The 15,524-nt window shown below is 41.8% G+C and overlaps 1 protein-coding gene across 3 annotated transcripts in view; it reads left to right on the forward strand.

The window, feature by feature from the left end:
• Positions 1-15,524, forward strand: part of FARP1 (FERM, ARH/RhoGEF and pleckstrin domain protein 1) — a 240,275-nt gene that overhangs the window by 201,756 nt on the left and 22,995 nt on the right. For all 3 annotated transcript variants that reach the window (XM_029073300.2, XM_029073298.2, XM_029073299.2), the window contains exons 15-17: positions 376-465; positions 2,404-2,537; positions 14,796-14,880. In XM_029073300.2, the coding sequence (XP_028929133.1) occupies positions 376-465; positions 2,404-2,537; positions 14,796-14,880 (309 nt within the window). The remainder of the gene's footprint in view (positions 1-375; positions 466-2,403; positions 2,538-14,795; positions 14,881-15,524) is intronic.

A 15,524-nucleotide genomic window follows, 5' to 3' on the forward strand; every position in this document is an offset into this window, starting at 1 on the left:
TTACATTCTAAAGAGGAGGGAGAACAGGTACTGAATCCAAATTTTACAGATGATAAAACTGAGGCATGGAGAAGTTGCCCAAGGTCACGCAGCAGGCAAGTGGCAAAGCCAGGATTGAATGCAGGTCATCTGACCCCTGAGGCCCATGCTCTCTCCACTAGGTTACACTGCTTCTTGAGGGGAGAGGGGAAATGATCCAAGGTGGATAGAAGATAACATTTCTCCCTGGGCCAACCTACTTTTTCTTTCATTCATCTCTTACCTGCCAATAAAACAAAGCATATTTGTTTGTGGGAATGATTTTCATTTATGGGTTTTCTTTGAAGACCTCACCTCATTTAAAAGGACATTACTTCTGGTATTTGCATTTTACAGCGGTTTCCAACTGACAAAGCATATTTCATTGCTAAAGAAGTATCCACAACTGAGCGAACCTATCTGAAGGATCTTGAGGTCATCACATCGGTGAGTTGGCTTTACTGTCAACTGATAGTAGGTAGTTTTACTTGAACTACTGAATGTTTATGCTTTATTGGAGTAATTGCATTTTCAGAAACATTTTACCCTTTGAGTGCAGTGCCAAAGACCCCTCCCTCATTTAAATACAGAAGAAAAGGATTTGTACCCTGGAAGCAGAGGCCTGAGACGAATAGTGTACTTAATTTGAAATGCACCCGCTGAAATAATTTTAGCAATTGCCATTTAAAATGCAGGAGAAGCAAGAAAGAGCTGCGGTGATAGAGCATGAATTAAACATTTTCTTTCTGTTGTGCAAGGATTCAGAATACTTCGTATTTTGATAATTGTCAAAAGATAGTGCTTTTTTTCCTCTCTTGGGAGACCAGGGTTGAAAGAGAAGCTCAGTAAAACTTTGCTACCAGAGAGCATCATGAGTTCAAGATAGACCTTGGGAAGCCCTCTAAGTTGGGTTTATCAAGGTGGAAACTATGATAGTGTTTGCTGTCAAATAGTGTCAGCACTGGGAGCTCTCTGGTTAAAAAAGCAACTAGCCTACATCATAGATTACCTCATTTTTTAAAATTAAGATTCATTGATTTTTGAATTATAAACATGAAGTGTTGTGCCACATGGAGTGAGAGCCAAGTAGACCTGTAGTCTGGGGATCAGCTTTATCCACCAGCTTGTCCATCTCAGTCAACCAATTAATCAGGTTTTTATGGTATTTTTAAAGTGCTTACCAAGTGCCAGCCTCTATTCTAAACACTGGGGTAGATATAACCTAATCAGATTGGTCACAGTCCCTGTCCCACATAGGGCTCACAGTCGTAATTCCCATTTTACAGATGAGGTAACTGAGGCACAGAGAAGTGAAGTGACTCTCCCAAGGTCACACAATAGATGAATGGCAAAACTGGGATTAGAACCCACATCTCTGACTCCCAGGCCCATGCTCTATCTATTAGACAGCGTTGCTTTATTGAATGCTTACTGTGTGCAGAATACTGTACTAAGAGCTTGGGAGAATACAGTATAGGTTGGTAGACCCATTCCCTGCCCACATTGAGCTTACAATCTAGAATTTGAGACAGACATTAATAAAAATAATTACATTAAATTATAGATATGTACATAAGTGCTATGGGTTTCAAAGCTTTCAGAGCTATAAATTTCAAGCCCCATCTTATTTTGTCTTTGTTTAAAATAACAAACAGAGATGAAGAGTTGTGAGATCCACAAGGGCAGAAGTAAAGGAATGAGGAAGAGAATATGATTTGGAACATCTAGAATCTTTATCAAGGGCTGAAAGGAAATTGGTGGTGAATCAAACTCCACTAGTTGTTTTGTAAGAAAAGCTACATGCTCTTGGAATTCTCTTGCAGTATTGTCAGTCCTGCAAATCAACTAACTTTTTAAAATTGATCATCGTGTATATTATCCCAGTGCTTAGTACACTGCTTGGCACATAAAGTGTCTAATAAATATTTGTAAGTAGAGAAAGTGTGCTTCTTTTTTTATGGTATTTACTATGTGACAGGCACTGTACTGAACTCTGGGATAGATACAAGCTAATCAGGTTGGACACAGTCCATGTCCCACACGGGGCTCACAGTCTTAATCCCAGTTTTTTACAGGTGAGATAACTGAAGCACAGAGAAGTTAAGTAATTTACCCAAGGTCACAAAGCAGACAGGTGGTGGCACCAGGATTAGAACCCAGGTCCTCTGGCCCTCAGGCCCATACTCCATCCACTAAGCCTATTGCTTCTCTTCCCTTTAGTGTGTCCCATTGGTTCAGACATCCAAAACATTTCTCACGGCAAACTCCCAAGAACTTCCTCCCATAATTGCATTTAATTGCTGAATTAGCTCTGGAGAAGTGTAAATGTCCTTCAGCAGTCTTTGCTCTTGAACTTGTCTTCTTTTGTTCTATTTTTATCCCTAGTGGTTTCAGAGCACAGTAAGCAAAGATGACTCCATGCCCGAAACCCTGAAAAATCTCATCTTCTCCAACTTTGAACCCTTGCACAAGTTTCACACCAATTTTCTCAAGGAAATAGAGCAGAGACTTGCCTTGTGGTAAGGACATGATTGGATTTTTCTCTCTCTTGCTGGATCGGTGAGTTTTGTACCATGTTTGAGCTTTAGGTTCCCCATATGTGGTGAGTGACAGTAAGACAGATCACAGGAAGATACAAACATAGTTGAGGGAATGAAGGTGGCTAACAGCAAATGTCTTAGGTATTTTTTAAAAAAAAACTGTATTTAAAAATATTAAAAATTGTATTTAAATCCCCAGAAACGAACCAGGTGAAGCTGGATTAGCTTTTGCTACTTGGAAAATTCCCAGGCAACAGTGGTGGTCAGTAACATGCACCCACGTAGGGACATACTGCTCACCCCAAATGGGAAAAGGGCCTGCAAATCTGGCTTAAACCTTGCTTGCATCACCAGATTCCAACCCGGCTCCTCAGAGGAGTGCACTGGGTGATCTTCAATGTTGGGATGCAAAATGTGCAAACACTGCAAAAGTGAGTGTCAGCCACCTGTCAGTCTTTACAATCAATCAATGATATTTATGGAGTGCTTACTTCATACTGTACTGAATGCTTAGGAGAGTAGAGTACATCAGAGTGGATAGATATGGTTCCAGTCCACAACAAGCTTACAACCTAGAAGGGAATGTCAATCAATCATCCTTATTAATAATAATAATAATGTTGGTATTTGTTAAGCGCTTACTATGTGCAGAGCACTGTTCTAAGCTCTGGGGGAGATACATGGTAATCAAGTTGTCCCATGTGAGCCTCACAGTCTTCTTCCCCATTTTACAGATGAGGGAATTGAGGCACAGAGAAGTGAAGTGACTTGTCCACAGTCACACACTGGACAGGTGGCGGAGATGGGATTCGAACCCATGTATTTGTTAAATGCTTATTATATGTCAAGCACTACTCTAAGTGTTGGGGTAGATAGACGATAATCAGGTTGGACACAGTCCATGTTCCACATGGGGCTCAAAGTCTTAATCCCCAGTTTACAAATGAGATAACTGAGGTATAGAGAAGTGAAGTGACTTCCACATGGAGCTCACAGTCTTAATCCCTATTTTACAAATGAGGTAACTGAGGTATAGAGAAGTGAAGTGACTTGCCCAAGGTCACAGGGTAGACAAGTTGTGGAGCTGGGATTAAAACCCAAGTCCTTCTGATTCCCAGGCCCATGCTCTATCTACTAGGCCATGTTGCTTCCCTTATTGAGGGCTTACTGTGTGCATAACACTGTACTAAGTACTTGGAAGAGTACAGTATAACTGAGTTGGTAGGCACATTATAAAATATGATTTATACACCACCATTCTCTCAATACAACCCTGTCTCACCTCCTGTGGATAGACTGTCCCTTACTAGGAGCAACATCTGAATCACTCAAACGAATTTACTGTTTACTTTGTTTTTTTTTAAGAGTATTGTACAGAGCACTGTACTATGTGCTTGAAAATGAAAGACATCGATCTGTCTACCTATACACGGGTGCAAATATTTTTCCCATCTACAGTATTCAAATTCACCATGAGTCAGGAGGGAGATGTCAGAACATTAAAGGGCTTCTTTGCATGCCCTGGAGGTCCTGACCTGCCAACTTGACTATTATCTGTGATTCAAGCCATTACAACTTAAAATACCTACTGGAGTGGAAAAATAAATTGCTTACAGACCTTCAAAGGGTTGACTTTTGGGTGAAGATGCATCCATTGAAGATTGCTATTATTTAGTATGTTTGCTCAGCCTTACTTTGGGCAAGGCTTATAGGGAATTAAATACATAAGTTAAAGGGAAATGACTAGGAAAAGGAGCTTTTTGGTTAAAAAAAAAAAAAAAGCCACTCATTATGCAAGAAACCTGATCTCACTGATCTCACTTCAATGGCAAATGAGTTCTCATGACTTCCGTAAGGATGTGTAGGTATGAAATTGGCCTGGTTTTCTTCAGGAAGCTGTTCTGAGTCACCGGATCTGTGGTAGTGGGGCACTGTGCAAATTAGGTCAGAGGAGAAATAGTTTGCAGCTGGAGGACTGAGGAATACACATTGCAGAACATCAACTTTATTTAATGTGAAAGGAAAAGAAGTCTCCTAGATAGTGTTTTGGTTTTTTTCCAGAATTGAAAATATCAGTATAGCCTTCATAAAAGTGGGGAAGGCAAGAGCACTACAGAGAGGGTGGGTGTTGTGAAAACACTGGCTTTCCATCAGGAAAAAGGTGAATGACTCAATCCTGTGAGTGTTTGCTTGATTATGGCCTTTAGCATCCCCCCAACTCCAACTTGTACTCTAGCCTCAGGCTTCTCTGGTTTGCAGCGAGAAACTCTGGTCATGGGGATATAATGCAGTCTTATTCAGATGACACCACCAAATTGATTTTCGCCCCTGCCATATCAGGTTATGACCTCCTAGGTGGTTTACCTCAGGTGAATCCACTGAGCTGCCATTGTCCACACCTTTCATTCAGTTGTATTTATTGAGTACTTACTGTGTGCAGAGCACACTCTTTTTCGAGGTCAGTGATCAATTATGAAAATTAGGGGTAGTCCTATTTGCTATTTGCTATTTTGCTATTTGCTATTTTTCTATGCTTCTGTCTTTGGGGAATCTGGCCAAGGGAGTCCAAGGCTCTCTGTCCCATACTGAAACTTAATTCCGCAAAGCAAGATAAATGGGCGGAACACTCACCAGGAAGTAAATACTGTTGCTTGCTATGAATCTCAGTTCAAATAAACACACCTGTCTATATCCAGATACATCTGACTCCCAAGCAAATAAACGTGGGAGGAGGATAAGAGCATCAAAAAGGCCCCTCAAGCTTGGCTCCCACGGCACAAAGCCAGCTAATCCTATTTCTCCAAAAGCAAGAGAACAGGTTTGCTAGCTACTGTGAAGCACGGAGGTCATGGGAAGCTGGGTTTCCGTTTTCTTTGGGTAAGGTCAGAAACGGCCGGGGTTCCATCCGCTGCTGTGTAATTTGAAGAGCGAACCCTGTGCAACCTTTGGCATTGTGCCGTAATTCCTAAACTCCAGCCCTGAAAGGATTGGCAAATCCCGCTAGGGGAATTTGGAGTCAGCTGGAGCTGGTTTTCATTTACTGAGAATTGCAAGCTCTCTGAATTCATAGCCTAGCAACAGTATAAAGAGCAGTATCTTTATCATGTTGCAGCTTCTCAGAAACTCGAAGGCATTGACATGTTGGATATAGCACGAAGTGCAGTACAGTTATCCTAGTTAATGGGTTAATATGATCCATATGTTTGCACAAATTGCCTTCATTCAGTCTTTATTGAGCGTTTACTGTGTGCAGAGCACTGTACTAAGCTTTTGGGAGTGTACAATATAATAATAAACAGACACATTCCCTGCCCACAATGAGCTCACTGTCAATCATTGGTATGTAATGAGCGCTTACTATATGCAGAGCACTGTACAAAGTGCTTGGGAGAATTCAGTACAACAGAATTGGCCAACATGTTCTCTGCCCGTAATGAGCTTACAGTCTAGAGGGAGCAACTCTGAATTGTTCTCGGAGATGGGTGCACAGTGGGTACCAATTTTGAAACTTTGAATAACCAGAAGGAGGTACAATATGATGGATGATAATCATAAAAGAAAACTGAAATTATCCAAGGTGCTGTAGTGAGGGGAAGAATGATGTCTTAGTGGCAGTTGAAAGCTCTTATGCTTCAAATGGTTTTGCCAAAAGTCAGAACTGTTTTACTCCATAATAAAGAAATAAGTCACATAAATTCTTTAGATAAAATTCACCCCAGTAGTGTCATGTTGAAAGACTGAGGAGGTAGTGTTTGCTAAGCGCATACTTTGTGCGAAATACTGTACTACACTCTGGAGTAGATACAAGATCATCAGGTCAGACACAGTCGCTATCCCACGTGGGACTCAGAGGCTAAGCAGAAGGGAGAACAGATGAGAAAACTGAGGTAGAGAGAAGTTAAGTAACTCGCCCAAGGTCACACAGCAGGCAAGTGGCAGAATAGGGATTAGAACCCAGGTTTTCTGACTCGCAGGCCCATGCTTTTTCCATATTTCCAAGGTCACACAGCAAGGTTATAGCTGGGACTAGAACCTGGGCTTCCTAATTCCCCATCCCAATGCTGCTCTGTGACTTTGGGCATGTCACAACTTCTCTGTGTCTCAGGTTTTTACCTGCAAAATTGGAGATAAAATAATTGTTTCCCCCCTTCCCTCTCCACCCCAAGATTGTGGGCCCCATGTGGTACAATGACTAGGCACAACATGATTACCTTGCATCATCTCCAGTGCTTAGTACAATGCTTGGCACATAATAAGCACTTAAATTCAACCATGATATTATTAGGCCACCCTGCCTGAATACTCCTACCCTTGAGAAGCACTGGTAGTTGATCCTCTCCAGGCCACCATCTGAATTTTAGAAAGAAAATGATTTACTGTGGTTTGGAAAACAGCAGAGGTTACTACAGTGTGAATGCTTGTTTTTCCTTTAATACGGTTTCAGTTGAGTAGCCTTAACTCCTTACACGTTGAATTTTCTGTCAGAGGCCCCGTTTTAATTATTACAACATTCTAGTTGGTCTGAGAACACACATATGGGGTGGAAAAGCACAGCTTCTCCAAAGTGTAATCTCTTCTACAAAGAAAAGAGTGCTTCGCTCTTTTCCCTTTGACAAGTGCAATTTGTAAATGTTTTATCTTCCCAATTGATTTGGGGAAACTTTTTTTTAATGGTATTTATTAAGTTCTTATTACATGCTAGGCATTGTACTAAGCCCTGGAGTTAGATACAAGCTATTCAGGTTGGGCACAGTCCATATCCCATGTGGGGCTCACAGTCTTAATCCCCATTTTTTACAGGTGAAGTAACTGAAGCACAGAGAAGTAAAGTTGCTTGCCCAGGGTCACACAGCAGACAAATAGTGGCACCATGATTAGAACCCAGTTCTTTCACTTCCAGGCCCGTGCATTATCCACTAAGCCACACCATTTTAAGAAAATGAGAAAACTTGTTTTCTGAATCTTTTGTGAATGTCTTGGAACCTTTTGTGGAATCATGTTATCAGTTTTTCTTAAATTTTCCAGGAGAGTCTGAGAAATTATTGAGGAGTAGTACTTTGTGTCTTTTTGGCCTGAAACCAGAAGTTAGATGTGTTATTCCAGAGGTCTCCTGGGTTTGTCCCCTCAAGAGTTCAGATTTGCAAAGAGAGCTTAAAGGTTTTTGGATGCAGCACAATGAGGTTTGGTTTAAGAAATCTGGGTATCCTTCCTTCTGCAAGTTGGTGGATGGAGGAATTTGGTGTCACAAATGACGCACAGGCCTCAAATTGGCCTCGATAAATACTATTGACTGATTGACCACACAAGCCTTCATATATCCAGAAAACATAAATCACCGGACCTTTCCATTTCGATCTTGGGTGAGTCCGGTTTCAGAGTCAAAATCAGTCTTTCTTCCACATCTTTGGAAGCCCTTTCTAAAGCGGGTGGGAAAGTTTCCCAGGCCAGTGCTAGCAGAGTGTCTCTGCAGAGACTGGGGTTGCCATGGTAGCAGCTTCACATGATTGTTGAGAATCTGGTTAGGATTAACTGCAGCTCCACAACCAGAGTGAGATTGATGAGACTGTTTTTTTAATATTTCCCTCTCTACCCTTGCCTCCCCCCAACCCATCTATTTATATAGATTTCTACAAATATACAGTTATTTATATTAATGCCCTCTAGACTGTAAACTCATTGTGGGCAGGGAACGTATCAGCCAAACTCTGTTATATTGTACTCTCCCAAGCTCTTAGTACAGTGCTCTGCACACAGTAAGCACTCAATAAATATAATTGATTGATCTGAGCCTGCTTCCAGTGCTGCAGAAGGCCACAGTCAGTCAGTCACCACGAAAACTCCCTCTTTCCCATCCTCTCCCTTGGAGAGTCGGGTAGGGGAAAGGGAAGAAAATCTCTCGATGAGTCGGTCAATCAGTGGTATTTACTGAGCTCTTATTATATGCAGAGCACTGTACAGAACACTTGGGAGAGTACAGTAAAACAGTTAGCAGACATGTACCCTGCCCACAATGAGTTTTCTCTCCTCTCTTTCCTCTGCATGCTACCAGCAGGAAAACATAGAGATGTTGCCTCAATTGTTATGAAGAAAATGGGGGAACTTCAACTCAGTCTTTCTCTCACCTTGATGGATTTTAATTTTCCTTACCCTTGATGAAAACAGCAAGGGCCTCAGCAGTAACAGAGTCAGAGAAATCAGCCAGGTTCTTTGAAATAAATCCTCCTCTTTGTTCAGTGGGAGGGAATGGGATCAAAATAAAGCAGCTGGTAGCAGCAGGAAAGTATTTTTTTTCTTTAAAGCATACCACATGGAGTTGAAGGATCAGATAATAGTTTCAAGCAAGTGTGAGATTCTACACTTTCTCCAGTGCCTCCTTTCCCCAGAAAGGAAATGAATCCTGCTGTTCCGCACTGGGCTTGGAAGAGGCAGTGTGGGGTGGTGGAGAGAGCATAGGTCAAAGAGGCCAGCTCGAGTTTTAGCCTTGCCACTCACCAGCTCTGTGACTCTAGACTGTAAACTCCTTGTGGGCAGGGAACATGTCTACCAAATCTGTTATATTGTCCTTTCCCAGTCGCATAGTACAGTGTTCTGATCACAGTAAGCACTCAGATGCCATATGATGGATTGATCCCTGGGTCTTTGGTTTTCACTTTATCAAGGTAAGGTAAATCACTTCTCTGAGCTTTCATTTCCTCACCCATAAAATCGATCAATCATGCATATTGAGCGCTTACTGTGTGCGGAGCACTGAACTAGATGCTTGGGAGAATATAATATAGCAGAGTTGGTAGACCCTTTCCCTGCCCACAATGACCTAATAACCTGCATCTCCCCACCTCACAGAGATGTTGGGAAAATGAAATGAGATCACTGATGTGAAATAATTTTTCAAGAACAAAGGAGCTGTACAAATTCAAAATATAGTTATTATCAGTGGCCAGTTATTCCTGGTGGTTGTGGAACGTGATGGTGGAGTCAGGGTTGGCAGTGAGCTGGGGCCCAGGGTGACCGTTGACATTGCAACAAAGAGCGTATTTGCTGGCTGTCTGACTCACCTCAGGCTCCTGGGAGGAAGTGCTGAGGAAGCCAAGAGCCACAACCCCATGGCTTGAAATAGAATTGCTGTTTTGGCCCTGATCCATACCCGGATACCTTCTCTGGCCCAACCTCACCTCCTGGGCTCCGTCCAGGGAGGCCCAAGTCACAGCAGCGGAGCTATTCCAAGCTGAGGAGATAGGGCTTCTGTGCCTCTGACCTCAGGATGCAGCCTTTTTCAGTGAGATTATAAAGATCCCCAGGCTCTCACCAGGTTGCTTCCTTAAAAGGGTGGGGTAAAAGACTGAGACAGAAGGCAAACCCCTGCTTTCCTACCACTTAAAATGCCCAGATGTAGCCTCAGCCCTGTCAAAGCAGCACACCAGGAGAATGGCTGACACTGTCCTACCTTGCCATTGCCAGCTCAGCCCAGCCCTGGTCGGAGGAACTTGGGAAAAAGAGGAAAGGAGACTAAATCTTGGAACACTGGAAGAATAAAGCTGGGAGGACCCTTGAGAGATCACCCAGTCCAGCTCCCTGCCTCCTGGCTGCTGGATGACTAATCCGTCCACGACAGATGGTGTGGTCTGTTTTTACCTTAAACTTCTCCAAAGCTGGAAATTCCACAACTCCCTGGGTCTATGGTTTTCATTTTATCAAAAAGTTCTTCTCTTCATCCGATTGGTATCTCTCCTGCTTTAATTCGAGCCCCAGTTCTTGTTTGAGCTCAGCAGATGTGGCGAACAACTAGTCCCCATTGCTCCCCCTTTACTTGAAGATGGCTATTCGGTCACCTCAAAGTCCCATTGCTTCCTCTCCTCCAAGCTAGACAATCCCCACTCTTTTAACTTTCCCTTTGGCCCTAACTGTCCAATCATTTAACCAATTTTGTTGCATTTCTCTAAATCCCCTCCAGAACCTAATGTGAACTTTTAATCTTTAAGAGAAATTCTCTTGGAAATCTAAATTGATGCTTTGACCATGGGCAGATCATTTAAGCACTCTGTGACTTGGTTTCCCCATCTGTAATGTTCTTGGAATGTTTCTGCTGAAGGAAATAGTAATGCTATTAAACACAACGGATTTTTTCATGTTTATTCAAGAATAGACCATCTGGTCCACCAGCTAGAATTAATTGGTTTAACGTTAACATAGCCTTGTGCCAAAATAATGTGTAGTAGCTATTTCTGTCATATTCTCTAGACAGTGAGTTCATTCACCAACTCTCTTGTACTGTACTTTTCCAAGAGCCTAGTAGAGTGCTCTATACACAGTAGGCACTCAATAAATACCATTGATTGATTCTTGGGGTCCTACTTCTAGAACAGCATCAATCCATTCACTATCTAGCAACTGATGGTGAATTGTTGGTGAGGATGCCTAGGAACTTTTTGTGCCTTCTGGAATAATCTGAAATCTTTGGTCCAACTCCATGTTCTCTTGATTTGTTGGCTATCATTGGTGGCTTGCACTATCATCATCATCATCATCATCAGTTGTATTTATTGAGTGCTTACCATGTGCAGAGCACTTTTCTAAGCACTTGGGAGAGTACAATATGCAGACACATTCCCTGCTCAAAACGACCTTATTAATCTTCAAGTTCTCTTTCATTTAATATACCTAACTAGTTCCAGTCTCAATCATCCTACCTGAGCAAATCCTTCAAACCTGGGAAATGGTAAACCTCACTTAAGGTGTGAATTCAGAGTTGGCAGCAGTTGGATTATGTCCAGACTTCAAAAAACTCAGATTCTGTGATCCCAGATGTCAGCGGTATAAAAGTGTGGTCACATTTAATAACTAATTTATACATGTTAAACTACAATGTTTTATTCTTCAGTTTTTAAATGGAAGTAATGTAGATTGCATGTAGTACAGTGCTTGGTACGTAGTGTTTAATAGTACCACAATTTAAAACAAATTGTTATTGTCAGTCACACAAAGTCAAACAACCTTTGTTCACCCCCAAGAAAATCAGTTGTGTCAACTTCTAACCCAAAGGAGGTATGTTCTTTCTCCTTCTCTATCTGTTCCTCTATATGTGTGTGTCTCTATGTCTATAGACAGACTGAAGGACTGATAGAGAAGGAGATGTATGCATATAGAGACACACACATGCAGCTTTGAATGTAAGACAGGGTACTGATGGCTTAAAGCCAGATGATTAGGGGAAGGAGCATTTTCAAGCTTAGAAAAAAGTTTTGTTTTGCCATCCCTCTCCTCATGATAGATTTAATTACTTAATGGACTTTTAGCCGTTCATATATCTGGGTGCATGTACACACTTATAGTGACGCTGGGGGTCTTGAGAAGAATAAAAGGAGAGAAAGTGGGCTTTGTGTGCTGCAAATACCTGGTCCATTTAGTGAAAAGTCCTGCACTAAAACTTTTAGGGAAGCAGCATAGCCTCGTGAAAAGAGCACGTCTTGGGAGTCTGTGTGCCTCAATTCTCTCATCTGCAAAATGGAGATTCAGTACCTGTTCTCCCTCCTACAATGTGAGCCCCATGTGAGACCTGATTATCTTATATCTACCCCAGTGCTTAGTATAGTGCTTGGTACACAGTAAGCACTTAAGAAATCCCACAATTATTATTATTATTCTTAGTTGTAGTAGTAGATAAATGATCTGCAAGTTTTCAACAGAGCTCAGGGCTAGGGAAATGGTCTTCTAATAAACAACCTACTGTGAGCTCATTGTGGGCGGAGATTGTCTCTCTTTTTTACTGTATCATACTTTCCCAAGTGCTTAGCATATTACTCTGCACTTAGTAAGCCCTCAATAAATATGAACAAATGAACCACCTTGTTGAAATGCAGTTAAGGAGAGGTTCCAATTTGCTGCAGCATTTCCTTAAATGAAGTTTCAGGCAGAGAATAGGATATGCATAAGTAATGCCTCTTAAATGCTGGGGAGAATATTGGCCATAAATTTTGATAATCACCAGTATTCCCATCACGGGGTTCCGTAACTACATTAATTGTTGGCTAAGTATTTCCATAAAAATGTTCCTAAGCACTTACTGAGTAACATCTGGTATCAGGAGAGATGAGTTGTCTTTCATATGAAGTGATATGGTTGCTGGTCCTGTCATTAGCTGGAAATTACCTGTGGTTTTTCTTTGGGTGCGATTTCAAACATCTGCCTTTCTTCTAAAGCTCTGAAAGTAGGACAGGGTTACTGATGGTCTGAAAACAGATGATGAGAGGAAAGAGCACATTCAAGCTTAGGAAAAAGTTTTGCCTTGCCTCATCCTTCTCCACATGATAGATTTAATTACTTAATGGGTTTTTGGCCTTCCAGTGTCTTTTTCCTCATTGTTTATTCAATATGCTAAATTGGAACAAGCTGAATGAATCACATCTGACTTATGGTGCATTTGCCTGAGACACGTGGGCCAGGCTAAGTTACGATTTCGTGTGATTAACCTCCTGCCTGTGACCAACATGACTTCTCTCGTCCTCTTATAAAGTGCCCTTGTTTTGCTTAATTGAGCTTGAGAAGACTCCCTGGCATCATCGATGTGCCGGCAACGCTTGATAAATTGAAGATTAAATAAATACAATTTGTGGAACCGTTGATGCTTCTCAGCACCACTTCTGCTAAAATGCGAGCAGTTGCCCTTCGTGGCTTGAGGGTTCTTAAACATTACATTGACTGGGGGCAAACCTTGCATCCTTGTGTTGCCTTCTGTATTTTTCCAGTTAGAGTAGGCAGGGCTAGCCATCCAGGCTGGCTACTAAGTGGGACATATTCTATCTTTACAAAATAAAATTTCTTTACAAACCTCCTCACACCCAATTTGGTTGCAGTGAGCCTGAGAATTTGGTTGGGCATGTTGTCCCTGCTGAGCAGCCCCAAAAATATCTTGCAACTCTTTGATAACCCTCTCCAGAAGCTCCTTATAATTTATCCCTTTTCAAATATCCGTTATAATGATGTCTCTGGATGAAAGGGTGGGATAATGTGCCTGCCATATAGAGAATGATTTATTACATCTAGTTTGACATCAGGAGGAACAACATGAGCAATCTATGTATTTATAGTAGGGTACCTGTCGGGACACACTAGGCTTCTTCATCTCTGGAGTGGGCTAAGAGGAGGAGAAGGGGCATCTTCATTTGGTTTAGTGGAGATTTGGGGTGGGTGGATGGGAGAGAAAAGGAGAAGCTTGGAGATCATGGATAAATGTGGGCCATGAGTAGAGACAGATTTAAGAGAGAGTTTGGAGTAAATCAGATGAATAGGAGGGCTAATTGGTGTTCAGCCAATTAGTGATATTTACTGACTCTTTACTCTGTGCAGCGCACTGTATTAAACATTTGGGAGAGTGCAGTACAGTTGGTAGATATGACTCGTGCCCTCAAGGAGCCTACAGTTTATGGAATAGGCATAAAATTAAAATATATTACAGGTAAGGAAAGCAAACAAATACAAGGACATGTAAATAAGAGCTGTGGGGATGGGCGGAAGAAAACTGTCTGAAACGCCCACCCGCTTCATATTTGACAGAGCACCATTCTCCACACCTTAAAACCCCTGTTAAAATCACTTCTTTTCCAAGAGGTCTTTCCCAACTAAGCCATCATTTCCACGATTCCCTCTCCCTTAACTTAACTCTCTTAACTGTACTTTGGGTTAAGTTTAGGTCAAGATCTTTTCAGGGCAGTGGCCTTGGCTTCTATATCATACTTCTACTGCATTGGCACATTTCACAGCTCTATGCTGAACAGAGGATCAGGGATCAGGGCCTCACTAAAAGGACTGTCAATTCATGAGATATTTATTGTGGTTGGAGGAATTCTAGGGGGAGCTGAAAATAGAACTCATATTTTAAAAAGGTGTTGTTAGGCCAAAGTGACGACTGTTCTTCATCACGGATCAGGAAACAGTTCTTTGCAATTTTAGCCGAAATACAAAATGTCTCTTTAAAAGCATTGAGTTGGTTTGGACCCCACAATCTGTTGTTTTGGCCTATGTGAATCTGTTCAATTCAATCATTTAATAAATATTGTTAGGTAGAATTTCATATCAAATTGGGCAGTGCATGTTTTGGAGGAAGAGTAAGGATGGGTTTCTCGGATTTTCAGAAAATGATGTGAAAGCTTGGTGTTTGGGTTTAGGCAAGGAGGGATTCACCACCATTGTAGTGATGTACAAGAATGAAGCTTACCACATTTCCTGTATTCTTACTTTCAGGGAAGGCCGCTCAAATGCGCATCATATCAAAGGAGATTACCAAAGAATTGGTGATGTCATGCTGAAGAATATTCAGAGTATGAAGGTTTGTCTACCCTCTCCCTTTATTATTGTTCTTATTATTATTATATTTGTTAAACTATTGCTTTGTGTCAAAAACTGTTCTAACTGCTGGGGTAAATACAAGTTAATCGGGTTGGACACAGTCCCTGATCCACATAGGGCTCACACTAAAAGGGGGAGGGAGAACAGGGATTTAATATTCCTCAGTTGAGGAAACTGAGGCACACACAAAGTGGTGGAGCCAGGATTAGAACCTAAGTCCTCCAACTCCCAGGCCCTGTGGTCTTTACACTAGACCACACTGCTCACCTTCCCTGTCCCTGCATTTCCTCCCTGTGCAGAGCTCTTTGGCCTGCCCCAGAAGCTAATGGTGAAAACCTGTCCCTCGGATGAGTTTGGAGCTGTGGTTTTCCTCAGGTTCTACACATGATTCCCCCCTTTGCTAACATTTCCTTTTGCCATTGCCTGCCTTAAAGAAATAAATTCTTAGCAATTACTTTTCTAGCCTTTTGAAAAAGGTCGAGATTAGCTCAATTCAGATGGTGGTGGGATATCAGAAATGCCTGCATGTATGTCAGAAGTTTCAGTCAGTCATTGGTATTTATTGAGTCCTTACTCTGTGCAGAGCACTGTACTAAACACTTGGGAGAGTACAATAGGCTTGGT

The sequence above is a fragment of the Ornithorhynchus anatinus genome, chromosome 10, assembly GCF_004115215.2.
Source record: "Ornithorhynchus anatinus isolate Pmale09 chromosome 10, mOrnAna1.pri.v4, whole genome shotgun sequence".
NCBI lineage: Eukaryota > Metazoa > Chordata > Mammalia > Monotremata > Ornithorhynchidae > Ornithorhynchus > Ornithorhynchus anatinus.